Consider the following 24,154-nt stretch of genomic DNA (forward strand, 5'->3'; position numbering starts at 1 on the left):
TATAGCATTATCTAAATTTCATTGATTATTAAGAGAGAAGACCCAAATAAATAACATCAATATGAAAAAGGAGACATTACAACTGATACCACAGAAATTCAAATAATTATTAGAGGATACTATGAGCAACTATATGCCAATAAATTGGAAAATCTAGAAGAAATGCACAAATTCTTAGACTCATACAACTTACCAAGATTGAACCATGAGGAATTCCAAAATCTGAACAGACCAATAATGAGTAACAAGACAGAAGCCATAATGAAAAGTCTCTCAGTAAAGAAAAGCCCAGGGCCCAATCGCTTCACTGCTGAATTCTACCAAACATTTAAAGAAGATCTAATAGCAATCCTACTTGAACTGTTCTAAAAAATGGAAGAGGAGGGAATATTTCCAAACTTATTCTGTGAGTCCAGTATTACCCTGATACCAAAACCAGACAAAGACACATCAAAAAAAGAAAACTACAGGCCAATATCTTTGATTAATATTGAATCAAAAATCCTCAACAAAATATTGGCAATCAAAATTCAACACTACATTAAAAAGATCATTCATTATGACCAAGTGGGATTTTTCCCAGAGATGCAAGGATGGTTCAACATATGCAAGTCAACCAGTGTGATACATCATATCAACAGAATGAAGGATGAAAACCATATGATCATTTCAATTGATGACAAAAAAAGCATTTGATAAAGTTCAACATTTCTTCATGATAAAAACCCTCAAAAAACTGGGTGTAGAAGGAGAATACTTTAACATAATAAAAGCCACATATGACAGACCAACAGCTAGTATCATACTGAGTGGGGAAAAGTGAAAACACTTCCTCCAAAATCTGGAACATAATAAGGATGTCCGCTTTCACCACTGTTATTCAACATAGTACTGGAAGTCCTAGCTAGAGCAATCAAATATGAGAAAGAAATAAACGGCACCCGGGTTGGAAAGGAAGACATCAAATTATCCTTGTTTACAGATGATATGATTTTACATTTGGAAAAAACCTAAAGACTCCACCAAAAATCTATTAGAGCTGATACATTCAGTGAAGTTGCAGGATACAAAGTCAGCATACAAAAATCAGTAGCATTTCTATATGCCAGCAGTGAACAATCTGAAAAAGAAATCAAGAAAGTAATCCCATTTACAATAGCAACAAATACAATCAAATAACTAGGAATTAACCAAAGAAGCAAAAGATCTCTGCAATGAAAACTATAGAACACTGATGAAAGAAATGGAAGAGGCTTTTTCTAGAGGTGCCCTGCTGGGAGAGTGTCCATGGCTTCGTGTCCCCATCGCGGCCCTGCAGTCGGCGGCCTCCTCTTGGAGCACAGCAAGGTCAGGCGGCACCTGCTTGAGTCCTGCGTCACCATGGCCACAGTTCCCAAGTTGCTGCAGCAGCAGGAGGAGGACTGCAGGAAGCTGAGATCTGTATCTTTGGACCTGAATGTTGATCCCTCACTTCAGATTGACATACCTGATGCGCTCAGTGAGAGAGATAAGGTCAAATTTACAGTGCGCACAAAGACCACACTGCCCACATTTTGGAGTCCAGAGTTTTCTGTTACAAGGCAACATGAGGACTTTGTGTGACTACATGACACTCTTCATGTACCCGAGAACTTGAAGTATAATAAAAAAAAAAAAAAGAAGAAAGAACAGACTATGCTGGGCTTATTGTGAGTGTTTTAGAAAAACAAATAAGCTAGTTCTTTCTACCTTGCTATTCATTTAGTTTAAAGAGACTTATATCCACTTTGTGTAATGGATTGTGAAAATTTTGATTTCATCTACCTACTAGAGTATTTGCTAACTATTGGGTAAGTGGAAAATATGTGAAGGAATAGTGTTGCAGCTTTGAGGTAATGCATACAGGCTTACATTATTTATGTTGTAAAGTGGTGTAAACAGTGTAATGACTTTAGTCTTATTTACCTTTAAGTTTGGTTTTTCTCTGGTATGTTCTTTCAATGTCAGTAGAATTGATTTCTAGGAAACATTAGTATTGGTAATAGTATGTGATAAGATTTCTCAGAAGTGCTGAAGAAAGCCATGCCTGTAATCCTAGCACTTTGGGAAGCCGAGGTGGGTGGATTACTGAGCTCAAGATTTCAAGACCTGCCTAGGCAACACGATGAGACGTTTTCTCTACTAAAAATATAAAAAATTAGCTGGGCGTGGTGGCCAGCTACTGGGGAGGCTGAGGCATGAGAATCACTTGAACCTGGGAGGCAGGAGTTGCAGTGAGCCGAGGTTGCACCACTTCACTCCAGCCTGGGTGACAGAGTTGAGACTCTGTCTCCCAAAAACAAAAAAGTGCTCAAGGAGGCAGTTTTCAGCCCTTGATCATTAATTCTTGGCTGCAGGAACAGAGACTTAGCTGATTTTAAAGGAGATTTCCATGCATTTTGTCCTGCCATGCAGACTGAAGAATCTGTCCAAATGACAATTTCTTAATAATTGAACAAAATTAGTACTGAAGCTTATATTTAGATATGTTCTGTTCATTCAAAATTAGAGTCCTTGATTATCCTTTGGAATTAGGAGAAAAATCCTTTGGAATACTGGAGACTTCATAATCTTGATGGCTAATCATTGGTGTTTAGCATTGGTTGTACTAGTTTTAGGCCAACATTGAAGCAGTATAGACACTGTTGTGTTCTGAACGATTGTCTGTAATGGATAAACTGGGCAAATGAGTGCCATCAAAGTGAATACAGGAAGACACCTCCTTTTAAATGGCCAGAAGAAATAAGGAAGATTAAGAAAAAACAGGAGTTGACTTTTAAATAGCCCCATAGGAGTGGAGTGGTTGTCTCCTGTGGACCAGCAAGAGTAGAATGAGGCACCAACTAGAAAACATCGCTTCTGGGACAAGAGGCTCATGAGTTCCTGCCTCTGCTGCAGATTCCGCCTGCTCCTACGAAGCCTGACTTCGATGGTCCTTGAGAGAAGATGCAGAAACTGGGAGAAGGTAAAGGGTCTATGACCAAAGAAGAATTTGCCAAGATGAAATAAGAACTGGAATCTGAGTATCTCGCTGTTTTTAAGAAGACTGTGTCCTCCCATGAAGCCTTTCTTTAGTGGCTTTCTTCTCACCCTGTTCTCAGTAAAGATCACAACTTTCATGTTTTCCTGGAATATGATCAGGATCTAAGTGTTAGGTGGAAAAATACTAAAGAGATGTTTGGTGGCTTCTTCAAAAGTGTGGTGAAAGTGCTGATGCAGTCCTTTTTACTGGAGTTAAGGAGGTACATGACTTCTTTGAGCAAGAGAATTACTTCCTTATTAACTATTACAGTAGGATCAAAGATTCTTGTGTGAAAGCTGACAAAATGACCAGATCTCATAAAAATGTTGCCGATGACTATATTCACACTGCAGCCTGCTTACATAGCCTGGCTTTAGAAGAGCCCACAGTCATCAAAAAGTATCTATTGAAGGTTGCTGAGCTATTTGAAAAACTTAGGAAAGTAGAGGGTTGAATCTCATCAGATGAAGATTTAAAGCTAACAGAGTTCCTCCGATACTACATGCTCAACATCAAAGCTGCTAAGGATCTCTTACACAGATGCACCAAACCCCTCATTGACTGTGAAAAATCAAACAAAGCTCTGGATAAGGCCCAGTTTAAAGAGCAAAGATGTCAAGTTGGCTAAGGTACACTAGGAGGAGTGCTGCCAGAAATTTGAATAGCTTTCCAAATCTGCAAAAGAAGAACTGATAAATTTCAAACGGAAGAAAGTGGCAGCGTTTAGAAAGAATCTAATTGAAATGTCTGAACTGGAAATAAAACGTGCGAGGAACAGTGTCTCCCTTTTGCAGAACTGTATTGACTTGTTCAAGAATAACTTGAACAAGTTATGCCTTCACTCTGAAGAAAAGAAATGAATGTGAAAAAAAGCCAAGCATCACTTGCATTTAAATCATTACCAACGGAAGATTTATTATCTTCAACTTTAGTTTAAAATTATGTGAGTAAATATTTTGATTTCTACAAGTCTTAACATTTAACCACGTTGGTTTAAAAATATTATTGCTTGCTACTTGGACATAACTAATTTTTCCTTGTGCATTTAATACCTCTGGGCAGAATCTAAATACTGAGTTCTCCTGTAGTATGTCTTTAGTTACTAAGAAAGGATGTAGGAGACATATGCCTTCTGGAAACAAGTAGAAGCAATCATCTGGCCCATGTCCCATGAATGTCAGGGAGGTGCCAGTTACAGCAGGTGATTCAGCAACTTGAGGCAGGTAACAGAATTTCCATTCCTCACTGAAGGTGGGGTTTGTGTTTTTGTTTTGCCCCTTTACTCCCCTGGTAGTCATCTGGTGTTTGTACTATAACAACAGCAAGAAAATCTCATTTGTCTTTATGTGCTCTTTGCACCTCCTTTTTTTAAATTGAGATATAAATATTTGAGGGGCGAAAAGTATCTACAGGTATATATGGAAACTGATAATGTGGTCTACTTTATAAGATGGCCAGATCTACATTAGGAAAGGTATGAGCTCCTTCCATAGTGGCTGTGGGAGGTGATGGGGGGAGAGGGGACGGTGTATGTCTTTGGCGTTTGTTTTTTTATAAAGTATATAATAAAATAATCATGCTACTAAAGAAAAAAGAAATTGAAGAGGAGACAAAAAATGGAAAAATAGTCCATGTTCATAGATTGGAAGAAGCAATATTGTTAAGATGCCCACACTACCCAAAGCAATCTACAGATTCAATGCAATCCCTATAAAAATACCAATTACGTGCTTCACAGAAATAGAAAAAATAATCCTAAAATTTATGTGGAATCACAAAAGACTCAGAATAGCCAAAGTTATACTGAGCAAAAACAACAAAACTGGAGGAATCACATTACCTGACCTCAAATTATACTGTAGATCTATAGTAACCAAAAAGGCCAAGTACTAGCATAAAAAACAGACATATAGACCAATGGGATAGAATAGAGAGCCCCAAAACAAATCCACACACTTACGGTGAACTCATTTTTGACAAAGTTGCCAAGAATATACATTGGGGGAAAGTCTCTTCAATAAATGGTGCTAAGAAAGCTGGATATCCATATGCAGAATAATGAAACTAGACCCTTATCTTTCCGCATATACAAAAAATCAAATCAAAATGGATTAAAGACTTGAATATAAAACCTCGAACTGTGAAACTACTAAAAGAAAGCATTGGGGAACTCTCCAAGACATGAGACTGGGCAGAGATTTCTTGAGTAATACCCTACAAGAAGAGTCAATCAAAGCAAAAATGGACAAATGGGATCACGTCAAGTTAAAAAGCTTCTGCACAGCAAAGTAAACAACGTGAAGAGACAATCCACAGAATCCACAGAAATGGGAGAAAATATTTGTAAACTATCTGTCTGATAAGAGCTTAATAACCAGAATATATAAGCGGCTCAAACTACTTTGTAGGAAAAAGACCTAATAATACTGTTTAAAAATAGGCAAAAATTTGAATAGACATTTCTCAAAAGAAGACCTACAAATGGCCAACAGGCATATGAAAAGGTGCTCAATATCATTATTCATCATAGGAATACAGTTCAAAACTACAATGAGATATCATCTCTCTGCAGTTAAAATGGTTTTTATCCAAAAGTCTAGCAACAAAAAATTCTGGCAGAGATGTGGAGAAGAGGGAACATTTCTACACTGTTGGTGGGGATATAAATTAGTACAACCACTATGAAGAAAAGTTTCGAGGTTCCTCACAAACAAAAATAGTGCTACTGTATGATCCAGCAATCTCATTGTCAGGTATATATTCAAAAGAAAGGAAATCAATATATTGAAGAGATATCTGCACTCCTATGCTTGCTCTAGCACTGTTCACAATAGCCAAGATTTGGAGGCAACCTAAGTGTCCATCAGCAGATGTATGAATAAAGAAAATGTGGCACTTATACACCATGAAGTACTAGTCAGCCATAAAAAAAAAAGAGAATGACATCCTGTCATTTACAACAACATGGATGGAACTGGAAGTCATTATGTTAAGCGACATAAGCCAGGCACAGAAAGACAAACTCCACATGTTGTTCTCACTTATTTGTGAGATCCAAAAGTGAAAACAATTGAACTCATGGAGGTAGAGAATAGAAAGATGGTTACCAGAGGCTGGGAAAGATAGTGTGGTGGGGGTGGAGGGCTGAAGAGGAGGGGGGTTGGTTAATGAGTACAAAAAGAAATAGAATGAATAAGACGTAGTACTTGATAGCACAACATGGGGACTATAGTTAATAATAATTTAATCATACTTTTTAAAATAACTAAAATAATTGGATTGTTGGTAACACAAAGGATAAATGCTTGAGGGGATAGATACCCGATTTTCCATGATGTGATTACAATGCATTGCATGCCTGTAGCAGAATATCTCATGTACCCCATAAATATATACACCTACTATGTACCCACAAAAATTAAAAATAAAAAAATTAAATTAAAAAAGGTACAGCATTTTAACCCTTCCTTGGAACCTAAGATATGCATCTGAAAGGGGAGTTTTTAACTGTATAAGTCTGTCTAAATGCCTTAGTAACATGATGAATGGTAGTAACTCAGTGTTTTTTCCTCCCTATTTGCAGAATGTTAACTGTTGCTATGTTTTCCAGAAAAAACCCTGTATTAGTTACGATGAGTAAAGTTAGCTGCTATAATACACAAACATCACAACCTGGTGGTTGATAGAGCCCAGTCAGATGTTCCTGGTTGGCAGATGGTTTTCCTTATGATCATTCATATGGGTGGGTGAGTTCCTTCCATCTTGTGGCTATATCCCTTTCTGGATCTTCAGCATTCTGTCTGTTCATTCAGCTAAAAGTATAAAGAGAGCACAGGGAAGATACATCTACTTCTTAACTCTTTGTCCAAAAATGACATATATCACTTCTTACTTTCCATTAGCCTAAACTTGGTTTGTGGACACATCTGAGATAAAGGCTGCAAAAATATAATTAAACTATGCCTAGGAGGATAAGAAATCATTTTGGTAAATGCACAGCAGCCTGCCACAAATTTATTTGAAAGTGATAATAATTGTTCTATTTAAGAAAATACTATAAAAACCCTAGAAGAAAACCTAGGCAATACCATTCAGGTCATAGGCGTGGGCAAAGACTTCATGACTAAAACACCAAAAGCAATGGCAACAAAAGCCAAAATTGACAAATGGGATCTAATTAAAGAGCTTCTGCATGGCAAAAGAAACTACCATCAAAGTGAACAGGCAACCTATAGAACTGGAGAAAATTTTTGCAATCTACCCATCTGACAAAGGGCTAATATCCAGAATCCACAAAGAACTTAAACAAATTTACAAGAAAAAAAAAACATCAGAAAGTGGGCAAAGGATATGAACAGACACTCTCAAAAGAAGACATTTATGCAGCCAACAGACACATGAAAAAATGTTCATCATCACTGGCTATCAGAGGGATGCAAACCAAAACCACAATGAGATACCATCTCACACCAGTTAGAATGGTGATCATTAAAAAGTCAGGAAACAACAGATGCTAGAGAAGATGTGGAGAAATAGGAACACTTTTACACTAATTACACTTTGGTGGGAGTGTAAATTAGTTCAATCATTGTGGAAAACAATGTGGTGACTCCTCAAGGATCTAGAACCAGAAATACCATTTGACCCAGCAATCCCATTACTGGGTATATACCCAAAGGATTATAAATCATGCTACTGTAAAGACACATGCACACATATGTTTATTGTGGCACTATTCACAATAGCAAAGACTTGGAACCAACCCGAATGTCCACCAATGATAGACTGGATTAAGAAAATGTGGCTTATACACCAACAACAGACAAACAGAGAGCCAAATCATGAGTGAACTCCCATTCACAATTGTTTCAAAGAGAATAAAATACCTAGGAATCCAACTTACAAGGGACGTGAAGGACCTCTTCAAGGAGAACTACAAACCACTGCTCAAGTAAATAAAAGAGGATACAAGCAAATGGAAGAACATTCCATGCTCATGGGTAGGAAGAATCAATATCGTGAAAATGGCCATACTGCCCAAGGTAATTTACAGATTCAATGCCATCCCCATCAAGCTACCAATGACTTTCTTCACAGAATTGGAAAAAACTACTTTAAAGTTCATATGGAACCAAAAAAGAGCCCGCATCGCCAAGTCAATCCTAAGCCAAAAGAACAAAGCTGGAGGCATCACACCACCTGACTTCAAACTATACTACAAGGCTACAGTAACCAAAACAGCATGGTACTGGTACCAAAACAGAGATATAGATCAATGGAACAGAACAGAGCCCTCAGAAATAACGCCACATATGTACAACTATCTGATCTTCGACAAACCAGAGAAAAACAAGCAATGGGGAAAGGATTCCCTATTTAATAAATGGTGCTGGGAAAACTGGCTAGCCATATGTAGAAAGGTGAAACTGGATCCCTTCCTTACACCTTATACAAAAATCAATTCAAGATGGATTAAAGACTTAAATGTCAGACCTAAAACCATAAAAACCCTAGAAGAAAACCTAGGCATTACCATTCAGGACATAGGCATGGGCAAGGACTTCATGTCTAAAACACCAAAAGCAATGACAACAAAAGCCAAAATTGACAAATGGGATCTAATTAAACTCAAGAGCTTCTGCACAGCAAAAGAAACTACCATCAGAGTGAACAGGCAACCTACAAAATGGGAGAAAATTTTCGCAACCTACTCATCTAACAAAGGGCTAATATCCAGAATCTACAATGAACTCAAACAAATTTAGAAGAAAAAAACAAACAACCCCATCAAAAAGTGGGCAAAGGATATGAACAGACACTTCTCAAAAGAAGACATTTATGCAGCCAAAAAACACATGAAAAAATGCTCACCATCACTGGCCATCAGAGAAATGCAAATCAAAACCACAATGAGATACCATCTCACACCAGTTAGAATGGCAATCATGAAAAAGTCAGGAAACAACAGGTGCTGCAGAGGATGTGGAGAAATAGGAACACTTTTACACTGTTGGTGGGACTGTAAACTAGTTCAACCATTGTGGAAGTCAGTGTGGCGATTCCTCAGGGATCTAGAACTAGTAATACCATTTGATCCAGCCATCCCATTACTGGGTATATACCCAAAGGACTATAAATCATGCTGCTACAAAGACACATGCACACGTATGTTTATTGCGGCATTATTGACAATAGCAAAGACTTGGAACCAACCCAAATGTCCAACAATGATAGACTGGATTAAGAAAATGTGGCACATATACACCATGGAATACTATGCAGCCATAAAAAATGATGAGTTCATGTCCTTTGTAGGGACATGGATGAAATTGGAAATCATCATTCTCAGTAAACTATCGCAAGAACAAAAAACCAAACACCACATATTCTCACTCATAGGTGGGAATTGAACAATGAGAACACATGGACACGGGAAGGGGAACATCACACTGTGGGGACTATTGTGGGGTGGGGGAAGGGGGGAGGGATAGCATTGGGAGATAGACCTAATGCTAGATGACGAGTTAGTGGGTGCAGCGCACCAGCATGGCACATGTATACATATGTAACTAACCTGCACATTGTGCACATGTACCCTAAAACCTAAAGTATAATAATAAATAAATAAATAAATAAAAATGCAAAAAATAATAATAATAAAATAAAAAATAAAGAAAATGTGGCACATATACACCATGGAATAATACTATGCAGCCATCAAAAGGATGAGTTCATGTCCTTTACAAGGACATGGATGAAGCTGGAAACCATCATTCTGAGCAAACTATCGCAAGGACAGAAAACCAAACACCGCGTGTTCTCACTCATAGGTGGGAATTGAACAATGAGAACACTTCGACACAGAGCAGGGAACATCACACCCCAAGGCCTGTTGTGGGGTGGGGGCAGGGAGAGGGATAGCATTAGGAGAAATACCTAATGTAAATGACGAGTTAATGGGTGCAGCAAACCTACATGGCACATGTATACATATGTAACAAATCTGCACGTTGTGCACATGTATCCTAGAACTTAAAGTATAATAATAAAAAAAAGAAAATAATAGGGTGTGGCCTGAAGAACATTCAGTCCTGTCCCTTTTGTGTCCATGATGGGCCTTATGAGACACCCTTCTCAACGGTCTGTGATTCTGAGCCAAGAGTGTCCCAGTATCTGAACACTAACCTGCCTGAACACTACGCCTGATCCTACCTTTACTTAGAGAGTGGAATCCTCAGATTTCCCTAATATGTCGACTAACGTTGTGAGAAGATTGCTATTTGGAATTGGTGTTAACACCTCAGATGAACTTTATTTGTGGGTAGATTTTTATTTTTATTTTTATTTGTGGGTAGATTTTATTTGTGGATAGGTAGGTGCGTGGTGGAGGTGATGGTAGAAAATGGAGCAGAAAAAGCATGCAAAACTCTGTCTTGTAAATACAATTAATTGAGTGTCAGATGTTGTGGCCTGAGAGTGTCCTTTTCTAAGATCTGTGAGGGAAATGGTAGACAGGTTGTTTCATCTTCATGCCTTCAATGCAATGTCTCGGTGACCAGGTGACTTCATCTCCATTAAGGTAAAATGCCTATGTTCATTAAGATAAGGTTAGATCACTGTAGCACAAAGGCCTAACATCATTCAGTGGCTTTAAAAAAACACAGAAATTAATTTCTATCATATGTAAAAGTATGAAGTGAGCATTCCAGGCTGGCAGACAACTCCACTCCACATGGTCACTCAGGGACTCATGTTCCTACAAAAGTGCGTTTCCCATACCCCCAGACCCTGTCATCACTTTCATGGTCTCACTGGGTCACCTGGATTCTACTCATCCAGAAGGGGAAAGTGGATATGGAAAAAGCACCCCGCAATGTTTTAAGAAGTCAACAGGCAAGTACTACACATCATATCACCTGTGCTCGTATTTCACTACTGAGAACTATCCTTTTGTCACATCCAGAGCAAGGGTATCTGGATAATACTATATATATAGGCAACCATATTCTCAGCAACAATCATTTTATTGTGGAGGAAAGAAAGAAAGAATCTTAGAGGACAGTTGGTAGTATCTGCCACGGGGTCCGTACAACCAAATAATGGGAGTGATAGTTAAAACAGAATCACACTTTTATTGCAAGACCAAAAGAGAAGCATAATAAGTTTCAAATGTTGATACTATTATTAAGTTATTTAATAGGCCCTGGTGTGTAAAGCATTCAGAAAATGTAGCTGCATATTCTTCAAATTCATATCTTAATTTCTTATAAGCATATGAAAATATTTAGAAAATTAAGAATAGTTTTCCACATTTGCTTTCATTCTCAGGACAGCATTTCATTTATGCATTTACGGAGCCTCTCTGTGTGCCAGTTGCTGTGCTAGACTCTGAAGGTATAAAGACAACTGAGATACAGCTCTGTTCTCAAGAAGTCCATAAACTAGTCATAGATATGATCCGGGTTTGGGTTTTTATTGGTTTTGTTTTTACAGTGCTGAATGGTGTGATTAGCGCTGACCTAGAGTTGTGTGCACAACTCAGCATGGGTGCACAGGGATGATTCAGGGGGCGTAGTTACAGAACACACGGGGCTAAACCTGAAAGTGAGGGTGGGAGTTGACCAGATGGACCCAAATAGGGAAAAGCATTACTCGCTAAGGAAATGGTGTGGGCAAACTGAGAAAGCATAAAACAGCTCATGTGTGAAAGTGTTAGTGAGTTAGCCTGGAGTCTGAGGTGCAAGTCAGGGCAGAGCGAGTTGGGCTTATGAGCTTTGCATCGTGAGCTTCTAACAGATTTTATTCTATAGGTGATGTGGCTCCACTGATTCCCAGGACACCTGGTTGGATCTGGATTTAGAGAAATCATTAGCAATGTAAAATGATAGATTGGAATCTAAGGAGTTCAAAATGCCAGCAGTAAGGCTAAGCATGCTGATGCTTTAGCTGAGAAAATTCTTGTGGAAAGAGTTCCGTCTACCAAAAGAAAAAAAAAACAAACACTTGACAAAACTCTTAGGAATTTCGTCTTGAGAATAAAGTCATAAAAGAAATACACTTTTTAATCAAACTTATCATAGTGCCAGATAGTATAAGAGAAATATATATATACACACACACATATATCTTTATATAAAACATAAAGATATAGATATATCTTTATATAAAACATAGATATAGATATATCTTTATATAAAACATAAAGATATAGATATATCTTTATATAAAACAAAGATATATATATATAAAACAAAGATATATATATATAACAAAAATATGTATAGCATAAACCACCTTTGAAGGAGACAAGAAAGTGTGAGCTCATGACATAAGACAGTGTATAACTAGGCACACTGAAAGTGCAGGGGCTCCCAAGGCTGTGAGTATTCAGAGGAGGGAGTTTAAACCATGGCATAATGAGGGATTGGAACTTTGCCTTGAAAAGAGACAACCTGTCTTTGTTTGATTACATTTCGTAGGTACAAATAGAGGCAGATTCTTCTTCCTCAAATGAATGGGCATTTCACCCAAACATACCGACAAGGGAATGGCAGTTGCGCAAGCAGCTAATTTCTTCTTCTCTTCCTCTTGAGTACTATAATGGAAGAAAGGAGAGGATTATTAGCCAAAAAAGGGAATATTATAGTGTGAATATTTATGTTCCCCCAAATTCATATGTTGAAATCCTATTCTTTAAGGTGAAGGTATTAGTAAGGGGGGCCTCTGGAAAGTGATTAGGGCATGAGAGCAAAGCCATCATGGTTGGATTATTGTACTTATAAAAGAGACCCCAGAGAGCTAACTACCTCTCCCACCATGTAAGGGCACAGCTGGCAGGTGCCATCTATGAACCAGAAAGCGACCCTCGCCAGACACCAAATCTGCTGGTGCCTTGATCTTGGATTTCCGAGTCTCCAGACCAGTAAGAAATAAATTTCTATTGTTTAGAAGCTACCCAGTTTATGGTATTTTGTTACAGCAGCCTGAACAGACTAACACAGGGAATTAATGGTTAGAATCTCTGTTTCCTCCAGGCAGGATTCAACAGGAATACTGAAGAAGGGTGATGGAATAATTGTGACAGCCACTGGCTCATCTTAGAAGTCACTTCCCTCAGATGAGAACCATAGAGGGTTGGTAGGGCGTAATGAGAGCAGCAGCTGCCAGTAAGACAGACTGGATATGAATCCTATGGCCTGAGGCCGTCCCAGAATGGTCCCCCATCAAGTGTCTTTATGCTCATGGAGGTACCTTCCTGATTTTCATGGAAAATAGCCACATATTCAGGGGCTGGGCCATTTGTCTCTTCAAGAACAGGGAGACCCTAGAGACCAAGGAGGGAAAGTCTTTATAAAGTGGCATTTGCTTGAGGAGCTAGAGGACCTGATAAAGGAAATATCCCAGGGACTTTGTGCAAAGACAGTTTGGTGAGGCAGAGGGCAAGCGTGCAGAAAAGAGTTAACACAGCAGGCCTGCTTTAGAAAGGCCTGCTTGCGAGGGTGGCCCTTGGCTGGTGTCTGGGAACTTGGCTTTCAAGACAGTTTCCACCACCCTGACTGCTGAGGGTAACTCGTGATGCATAAACTGCATGTGCCAACAATACAATTTATGCTTTCTCTCTGGAACTCTGGAATTTTAGTACGTGCTAAGCAGCTGGTGCCTATGTGACCAGCCCCCAATAAAAACCCTGGGCACTGAGTTTCTAACAAGCTTGCCTGTCAAACAGCATTTCACGTGTGTTGTCACGGCTCGTTGCGGAGGAATTAAGTACATCCTGTGTGACTTCATTGGGAGACAACTCTTGGAAGCTTGTCCTGTTTCCTCCCTATTTTGCTCCATGCACCTTTTCCCTTTGCAGATTTCGCTTTATAGTGTTTCACTGTAATAAATCTTAGCCATCAGTACAACTGTATTCTGTGTCCTGTGAATCTTCCTAGTAAATCAAACCTGGGGATGGTCTCGGGGATCCCTGGGACAGCAAGACTCACTGGAAGGACTCCAGTAGAAAATAGCTGCTCACCATTGATACAGATAAACACATATATTTGTTTTAATTTCTATCTTCCGGAATAAGACATTTGATTATTTTAGGTGTATCTTGCCTAACAACTGTAACTACTCAGAATCTTTCAGATTTTAGAAAGGCACTGAATATACCATATATTATTAAATGCCCCAGGAGGCCTGGGGAATACATACTAATGTACTCAAATACATTAGTATGGCTACTTTTAATACATGAAAAGTCTCACTAAGAAGAATAAATAGAGGTTATATGTAGCCTCACATCAGTCCAGGTCAGGGCTAACCCACCAGATGAGTTTCTGCCAAACTTAGGGGAAAAACACTTAAAATTTTTAAAGCATTTTGAATTTTGGCATTGCAGATAAGGGATTGTGGACCTGTATTACCCTCCTTCTTTTGCTTATCCGGAAATTAAGGCTTAGAAAAGTTAATTGATTTGCCAACAGTAGCACAGCTTGTATCTGATCTGGATTTCAAATTTAGGACTGTCTAGGCTACATGCCCGAGAACTCTTATCTGTCACTCTATACTGTCTTTCTAGCTACTTATTTTAAGAATATGTCTTCAGTGTCTGCATACTACTAAGGAGGAGGTAATGTGTGAACAAGGGAGAATAGAAAAGAAGAAAGTAATTATATTTTTTTGACATGGCCATTTACATAATTTACTTTCCTTCATGAAATGGATTCCTAATATATATTTATTATTACCTTCTGTAAGTCTAACTGCACGACAAGGCCCAAAAGAGAAATATCCACCCATTCTCTCTCCTAGGGTATGTCTGTTATATCCTTATAGTAATTCTCAGAGTGTGAGTGAGAGAGTGTGTGTGTGTCTGTATGCATGTGTGTGTGTGTGCCCCCGCATTTGCATTTTTGCCTTCCAAGGCAGCAGGAGTGTGTCTTGTGTCTTATTTTCTCTCTGTTTCTCTTTTATTGCATAATGCTCAATAATTCATTTAAGTTGATATGCTTTCATTGAATTGAGTAAAAAATTACCTTGGCTGAATGAAGATAACTCCCAGATTTCTCTGCATGGGGAGGCCAGCCACCTTGCACTTACTGGAGAAAGTTCTTAATAGACTTACCCACTTTTACCCTCATTGTGGCAACAAAGAAATGGTTTGGAGAAAAGAGAAACAACAGGACTCCTGCCAGTAAAACAGGAAAATATATTTTACATAGGTATTTGCTGTGAGGAGGATTTGAAGGGACAGGAAATCACTACCAAATACATGTGAACTGCCAAGTTTCGTTTTGACTTTTCTGCTCCTACCTGCCTCTCACTTTAAAAAATAAGTGCTTGCTTACCCATGTTTAGGCAATAGAAAAAATAAAATAAAATAAAAATAAATGCTGTATCAATTAGATAGATGTCGGTAACCCAGTTTTCTGAATCCTGACATCCCAGAATGTAAGAATTTGTCATTCTAATAAGTCTGTTCTGCCTCAACTTGTAAATCAGCTTAATTCAATTCTAAGTGAAATCTCTTGTTTTTCATTATGTCTGACACAAGCTTAGTAATTCTCAGAAAATAGTCCTTGTGAAATGAAGTTCAGCTGGAAATTCTGATATTCGATGATGCTTACACTAACAACTGTCATTCTTGGCACTGGCTTCATTATTCGGTGACACAGTTAAGAGCCTTGTTTTACTTTTATTCAAAAATGTCTTTGTCTTTCTCTGCTTGTTCCAGCAACAGTTTTCCTGGAGTTTTGGAAAAGACGGCGAGCAGTAATTGCTTATGACTGGGATTTGATAGACTGGGAAGAAGAGGAGGTTTGTATCATTTACCTCAGAATGTTGTAAAAAGCAAATCACCCAGAACCACACGACCCCCCCCAAATCGTCACTCTCTGTTCTGTGACGGAAGTCAGGTGTGCTCATAAAGCATTTTCAGTTGCCTTTTCAGAAAATTTCAAGCAGTATAAAAACGGACTGACAATTTTTTTTAATTTTTGATTCCTTAGTGAAATCAAATCCCTTGATTAAGTGAAGAATTCCACTTGTAGGTAGAGGCACCAGAAGAATTGGTGGTGCAGCTTTTTTTTTTCCATTTTCTTAAAAATCATCCTTTTTTCTTTAACTTCAGCAGAAAAAGAGCATTCATTTGACATCTCCAGGTACATGGAAGCAATCCTTCCAAGAGAATTACCCAAAGACAATGCGTCTGTGAGCAGCACCCAGGACAGTGCCCAGATGTGCACAGGCTCTGAAGTATGACATCAAGTGTTCAGTGCTGGGGACAATCCACTCTGAAGCAGCCACTTTGGGAGACGTGGTTAAATGGAGGGCCAGCTCTAGAAAAAACTGCCAAGGAGGGCCAGACTTAGTCCCACCACTGTCCCTTAGCATCTTCTAGGCCAGTCCGTTGTTCTCCTCCTGACCTGTCTGGTTCTGATACTCTCTTCTTGCCCCTATTCCTGTCGGAATTCTAAAGTACCCACACTGGGCATGGTCACCACGGTCCCCTCTTGGACCCTGCTTCCCTTGACAGTTGGTCCAGGCCTCAGCCCCACTCTCCTCCCTCTTGTTCATTATCTCTTACCCCTCCTGAGTCTCATTTCCTCAGAGCTTTGCTGTGCCAGTAAATCAGATAAACTACTCATATATGTATAATGTGATCATGGCTATTAGTATGTGTTTTCCTTGAAGGGAACACATGTATATATTTTCATGTATCAAAAAGAATCTTTCAGAAATATGAATGATGTGAATTTTAGCCCTGTGGTAGGCTTGGTGGAGGAAGTAATTCTGAGAGGTATTTTTGTTGTTGTTGTTTGTTTCCTTCAAACTATGCCTCCTGAATGGCTGCCTGTTCCCCTTCTCCCATGAACATGTTTGGGCAGTTTTTTGGTTTGGTTTGGTTTGGTTTTGAATGTACTTCAGGTGTACAACAGGAGGTTTTGATACATGACACTGAGATTTTCAGCAATCCTTGTTCTCCTGATAAGGCTTTCTCTCATGTTTTTATAAATATTCTCCAGGCCAGGTGCAGTGGCTCACACCTGTAATCCCAGCACTTTGGGAGGCCAAGGAAGGGGTAACACTTCAGGCCAGGAGGAGGATTTGAGGATAGCTTATAGATGGCCATCTTCTCCCTGTGTCTTCAGGCCAGGAGTTCGAGACCAGCCTGGCCAATATGGTGAAACCCCATCACTACTAAAAACAGAAAAATTAGCTGGGTGTGGTGGCACGCACCTGTGATCCCAGCTACTTGGGAGGCTGAGGCACAAGAATCGCTTGAACCCAGAAGGTGGAGGTTGCAGTGAGCCAAGATTGCACCACTGCACTCCAGCCTGAGTGACAGAGCGAGATCCTGTCTCAAATAAATAAATACATGTGTATATATATATATTTTTTTCTAGGTTCTAGGTATATATATATATACACACACACACACATACATATACATATATATACATAGATTTTTTTCAAGTGGCCAATTTTCAAACATATATATATGTATATATACACCTAGAACCTAAAAAAAATATGTACATATATATATTTTTATATATGTAAATAAATTTATTTTATATATGTAAATAAATATATATATGTAAAATATATATACATATATATATGTGTGTGTGTGTATACCTATATATTCTAGGTTTGAAGAAGCTTCCCAGGCTGACTATGACATCTATTGGTAGCAGCCGGACTGCATTCAGAAATTCCTCTTGTGTGGTACCATTCTACTGTTTCTGGTTACGTGTGTTCATGGGAACAGTTCCCAGTGGGATGGAAAATGTTCTTTCCTGGGAATCACCTTGGGCAATTTACTTCACCTTTGGACTTTAAAAATCTCTAATGAAAAGAAGTGGGACTAAATTTTCCCCTTCTCTCTGTAAAGTGTGGCCCTATTTGAGTAACTTTGACCAAACCAGTCTACAATCATTTTTGGCATTTGTGGTGGGCCCCTATGTGGGCACCCTTCTGGGGAACGTATGTATCCCTTATAAGTGTGGAGCCTTCTGTCTTCCCAGCCCCTGATAAAAAGCGTGGAGTGTTGAATTGTCCTCTCACTCTGCATACCTTTGTACAGGAGCCTACATACGTAGCCATTCCCAGCTTGGGATTCCTTGTGGAAATGACTCACTTCTAGCCCATGGTTTCCACTTTATTGTGCAGAAAAACCCAGACTCGCTGCAGACCTTCTGGGGCAACCTCACACATTAGTTTGTCAGGGCTGCCATAACAAAGTACTACAGGCTGGGTGGCTTCAACAATAGAAACTTACATGCTTACAGTTCTGGAGGCTAGAAGTCCAAGCCAAGGTGTTAGCAGGGTTGGTTCTTTTTAAGAACCATCAGGGAAGGATCTGTTCTAGGCATCTCTTCTTGGCTTATAGATGGCCATCTTCTCCCTGTGTCTTCACATTGTCTTCCCTCTGGTGTCTCTGTGTCCAAATATCCTCTTCTTATAAAGACACCAGTCATATTGGAGTAGGGTCCACCGTAATTACCTCATTTGAACTTAATTACTGCTATAAAAAAAACCTGTTTCCACATATGGTCACATTCAGTACTAGGGGTTAGGACTTCAGCAGATGAATTTGGGGGAAGCAAGACACAATTTGGCCTATAACACCCGGTGATACGGTTTGGCTGTGTCCCCACCCAAATCTCATCTTTAGTTGTAGCTCCCATAATCCCCATGTGTTGGGGGATGGACCTGGTGGGAGGTAACTGAATCGTGGGGGTGGGTTTTTCCTGTGCTGTTCTCATGATAGTGAATAAGTCTCGTGAGATCTGATGGTTTTATAAAGGGGACATCCCCTGCACATGCTCTCTCTTGCCTGCCACCATGTAAGATGTGTCTTTGCTCCTCCTTCACCTTCCACCGTGACTGTGAGGCCTCCCCAGCCATGTGCAACTGTGAGTCCATTAACCCTCTTTTTCTTTATAACTTACCCAGTCTTGGGTATTTCTTCATAGCAGTATGAAAATGGACACATACATCCAGGAACACAGACCTGTCTCCATGATTGGCCTTAGTTCTCGGATGACTAGCTCAAGGGCTCTTGATGACACTTATGGCCTAATAAATTGAAAGTTTCCCAAAGAAGCAGAAGATTCTAGGTCTGCTGTGTTTATCTCCTCAAGTGTAGCTGCCTAAAATAAGTGAAAGACAGAGCCTGCTCCTAATGTATCTCCTGCTGATCTTACCCATGACCTACCCCTGAGGGAAGTCCAGCCTTGGGCTAATTCAGTGGCAGGAGCCAGGCTGAGCCATGTGAAGGCCATCCTTCATGCTACATGGGCAGGCTGCTACCAAACTGGGCTCTCTCTCCATGACCTCTCTTCTATCAGCTCGTTCCTTGCTTTCTGTCAGTACCTTCATCCGAATCTTGACCATTTCTGCCTGGATTAACTCAATCTCCATTTCAGCAGAGTTTCTGCTCATTTGCCATCTTCTCCCAAAACTCTCAAACATAATGCATGCTTAATTAACGGGAACCACATCAGTGTACCATCTTGCTGATTGCCTTTTCCTAATCTCATAATTGGTTTTTAGTCAGAAGCTTTTCACATTCAGGAGGCTCAGCTAAATGATATAAAATCTGTTTGATTTAGAATTGGAGGGACCTTGATTTTAACTGGTTTTGAAACGTGCTTACCTTGTTTTCAATTAAGAATTAAGAATATACCTAAAGTCTATTGGTTAAAGATGAATGACTCCTATAGGAACTTATTAAAAAGTAGATTCACCATGTTTTTAGTGAACTAAATCTAAAAATGCAAAAAAAAATTGCTGGAGGAAACTAAGAATTATATTGTCATTATAACTTACAAAATGGATTTTGAACATTTTCCTGTAGAGAAGCCTTCTTTGTCCTGGTGTTTCTTATCACTCTCTGGTAATAAAAGTAAAAGCTTATTAGTTGTTCCAAACCATTAGGACAGGACAGCTTGTCCCTTTTAAAATACCATTCTTAGGGTGGTTTTTTCTTCAAGCATAGTTTTATAAGTTAACTGATAAATGTAACTGTTAGTCCAAATTTCTTTGCTTTTGATGATAGTAAATCTTGATCTTCACTCTTTAGATTTTCTTCAAGTGGCCAATTTTCAAACATTTAAGCCTGGGCAGTTCATTGGTTGACTAATTAGTGTGGCAGCTGTTGACTCTGTTTTATGGTGGGGTAAAATGATATTTCTTTTTTTATTGTGTGAGCACCTCTTTAGTGCATTAAAATGTGTCTGCTTGTCCTTTAGGAAGAAATACGACCCCAGTTTGAAGCCAAGTATTCCAAGAAAGAGCGGATGAATCCAATTTCTGGAAAGCCAGAACCTTATCAAGCATTTACAGATAAATGCAGCAGACTTATCGTTTCTGCATCTGGAATATTTTTTATGGTTTGAAACTTTTTAAAAAATATTTGTTTCATAAAGTACAAACCTATAGCATAATAACAGTAATCATATTGGGCATTTGCATAGTTCTACAAAATATTTTTGTACTTTGTTATTTATTCCTCACAGTAACTTTGTTTGGTGATCAGGGATGGTATTGCTATCCCCATTTTACAGATGGAACAACTGAGACTCCAACAGGTTATGGGGCTTCCCCAAGGTCAGCCAGTAGGTAGCTAAGAGCTGAGACCCTCTAATCTGATATTCTATCCTCTTGCCATATGCTACTATGTGATGCTGAAAGGAGTCAAAAATGTGAGACAGGATTTACAGTAGTGTTTTTCAAACTTTTCACCATGCCCATACAGTAAGAAATATATTCTCTGTCATAACCCCGAATATGCCAAGCAAATAGATGTATAAAACAGTGTAAGTAAAACAGTGCTCACCTTTATAATATGCATAAGCTCTGATTTTGTTTTATTATAGTATATTTTTAATGACAGATTAGCCTCCTAAAATTAATTTCCTGACTCACTAATGATCATGTCAGTTTGAAAAACAGACCTGAGTTTTTAGCTTTTCCTAAAAAGCAGTCTTAGTAATTAACTTTAACACTGTTAATTACTTAACAAAACATACGCAGATGTTTCTGAAATGTCATTTTAGAACAGTAAAGGACGATTAGGATCCTCCTTTCCTTTTTTCAAATGATGAGTATATAAATATATGCCTAGACCATTAGAGTAGGAAGAACAAGACTATAGCAAATCCAGACAGCCTACTCCCTTTTGCCAGTGAAGAAACTGGGGAGATGAAGGGCTAGGCAGCTTACCCAGACTCCTTGGCTCAGACCAAGATTCAAATCCATGCCTATCTACAGATACTGCTTTTAAGCAATTGTGTCATGCTTTGCCTTCTATGTACATATTCATATTTATTGTATTGTTTCTTACAAAGACCCATAGACATAGATTAAGCTTTTCGTGTTCTATGGATGGGGAACTTGGAACACAGGAGGCTGGAGCTATGGAAAGGACAAGCTTGCCCAAGGTCACACTGCTGGGTGATAGCTGAACTAGGGCTCTAATCTCTCCTCTGACTTTGAATCCAGCCAGCTGTCCATCCTACCTCATTGCCATCCTTGTCTGAATTTCAGCATAGATTTTACCTGTCTCCTGATCAATGGCACTACAATTAAGATCTGGACAGGTTTTTGTTTATTTTATTGTTATTTTGGCCAGTCTGAGCTAGGACTTGTGCTTGAGCTTTTAGAACATATGTCCCTTAAAAGTAAGCAGAAAATAAATTTTGTGCAAAACAGGAATACTTTTGTGAAGAAAGGAATCTCTAAATCAGCAGAGGCCTTCCTGAGGCCTGGCTTCAAGGTCTAGCCTTTGATAATTAAGTGGGTTAAGGTCTCTAAGACATGTTAATATTAGGTAATCACCTAATGAAAGTCACAAAACTTTTTGGAGTCTCAGATTTGCACTAAAGTCGGCCCTACGTGTCTGTGGGTTCTGCATTTATGAATTCAACCAGCCACAGATGAAAATTTAAAAAAAAAAATGTTTAGTTGTGGCTGTACTGAACATGTACAGCTACATGTCATTATTTCCTAAACAATACAGTATAACTATTTACATAACATTTACATTGTATCAGGTATTATAAGTAATCCAGAGATGATTTAAAGTATATAGGAGGTTGTGTACAGGTTGTATGCAAATACTATACTATTTTATAGAATGGACTTGAGCATCTGTGGATTTTGGTATCATGGTGTTGGGGGGTGGTTCTGGGCCAATCCCTCATGAGGATACTGAGGGACAACTGCATTTCATAGAGAAAGAAGATATGCTGTATTGTTCTTAAATGCCATAAAATCTTCAGGGAAACATGCTTCAGTCTGTGTGAATATCAGATTAACAAGATATGTATCTATCACATAGTTGATTCACTCAACAGCAAATAACTGAGCACTTACTATGCACCTGTAATTATGCTAAGGTGCTGTAGAAACCACGTGAGCGAAAAAGACTCCTTCCCTGTCCTTATGGAGCTTACTTTCTAGTAGGGGAGCCTGAGAATAGTCAAACAGATTGTTAGAAATTATAAGTAGTGTCCTGAAAAAAGATGTACCCATATGGTATGGCTCCCATATGACAACAAATAGTCCGGGAGTCATGAAGAACTTTTATTATGAAGTGGTGTTTGAGCTGAGAAGTGAGGAAGGATGAGTAGGTGTTAACTAGGCTGTGTGTGTGTGTGTGTGTTCGGCAAGAGATTGGGTGGGTAGGTATTACAGGCAAAGGAAATAGTCTTGATGATTAAGGGTGCTTAGCCCGTTTGATGTAATGAGAGAAGATGTGGGGACCCCAGAGGGAAGGAAGAATGGTGCCCAAAGGGGCTAGAGAGGGTCTTGGCAGGCTGCGTAAAGGTTTTGCTTTTATCCTAGAATAATAGGAAACCAATAAACAATTTTAAACCGAAGAGTGACATGATAGGATTTCCATATGAATATTTGTCCATCTGCTCAATGTATATTCTGCATTAAAAAGTGTTGTCCCATAGCTTACACACATTCTCAACTTTCAAGCAATGTAGTTCTTTTATTTTAATAAAAAAGAAAATAGAAAAAGGTAAGAGAAAGTATTAACCACAATGAAAAGTATGCATTTGATTATGATCTCTTGAGCAGTACTGCCATGGCGTTACTTCCTTTTCCCATCAGAGGATGTTCCAGGAACGTGAATCCTCTTCCTGTAACATTCCAGCAAGAGGTTCACTGGGTGTCTTGTCTTCCTGCCAGATCTGCGTGGTGATTGCTGCCGTGTTCGGGATCGTCATTTACCGGGTGGTGACTGTCAGCACTTTCGCTGCCTTTAAGTGGGCGTTAATCAGGAATAACTCTCAGGTTGCAACCACAGGAACTGCTGTGTGCATCAACTTTTGTATCATTATGTTGCTGAACGTGGTAAGTGAGCTGCAGTGGCTAGCCAAACGGATCAAAATGTGTGGGCTGCAAGTGACAGTTTTCTTCTGTTGCTAAGGGGATCTGGCCTCAGAGAGGTGGGCCATTCACATAGCACTGATGTCCTGGCAGCAAAGTGCCTGGCATGAAGATGCACTTGGGTCTGGGTGCTTAAAAGTCTTGATTCAAATCTAGACTCCGGGATTTTCTGCAGTATAAGATTGGGCAAAGCACATAACCTCTCTGAACATTAGTTCCCTTATTTATCCAATAAGATTATATTGTACACCCCTTAAGTAAATTTAGAGAAAGAATTTAGAACACTCAGAACCTGTGACACAGCATTGCAATGTTGGTTCCTGTTTCTTTTTGATTATCAATGATAGGAAGATAGACAGTATCCAAAGCATTCCTGGCTAGGTACAGGGGCTCATGCCTATAATACCAGCATTTTGGAATGCTGAGGCCAGAGGATTGCTTGAGCCCAGGAGTTCGAGACCAGCCTGGGTAACATAGTGGGACCTTGTCTCTACAGAAAAAAATAATAATAATAATTGGCTGGTCATGGTGGTGTGCCCCTGTAGTCCCAGCTGCTTTGTGGGGCTGAGGTGGGAAGATCACTTGGTTCAGGAAAGTGAAGGCTTCAGTGAGCAGTGACAGGGCCACTGCACTCAGCCTGGGTGACAGAGGGAGACCCTGTCTCAAAAAAACACAAAAACAAAAACCAAAGCATTCCTTGATATAACCCTGCAAGGA

At 39.2% G+C, this 24,154-nt stretch overlaps 1 protein-coding gene and 1 pseudogene across 4 annotated transcripts in view; both read left to right on the top strand.

Moving 5' to 3' along the window:
- ANO4 (anoctamin 4) overlaps positions 1–24,154 on the top strand; it is a 425,083-nt gene that overhangs the window by 359,864 nt on the left and 41,065 nt on the right. For all 4 annotated transcript variants that reach the window (XM_054444369.2, XM_063646628.1, XM_063646629.1 and 1 more), the window contains 3 exons: positions 15,762–15,844; positions 20,287–20,427; positions 23,237–23,401. In XM_054444369.2, the coding sequence (XP_054300344.1) occupies positions 15,762–15,844; positions 20,287–20,427; positions 23,237–23,401 (389 nt within the window). The remainder of the gene's footprint in view (positions 1–15,761; positions 15,845–20,286; positions 20,428–23,236; positions 23,402–24,154) is intronic.
- LOC129009862 (sorting nexin-5-like) lies at positions 1,357–3,900 on the top strand (annotated as a pseudogene).

This window comes from Pongo pygmaeus, chromosome 10 (assembly GCF_028885625.2).
Source record: "Pongo pygmaeus isolate AG05252 chromosome 10, NHGRI_mPonPyg2-v2.0_pri, whole genome shotgun sequence".
Lineage (NCBI taxonomy): Eukaryota > Metazoa > Chordata > Mammalia > Primates > Hominidae > Pongo > Pongo pygmaeus.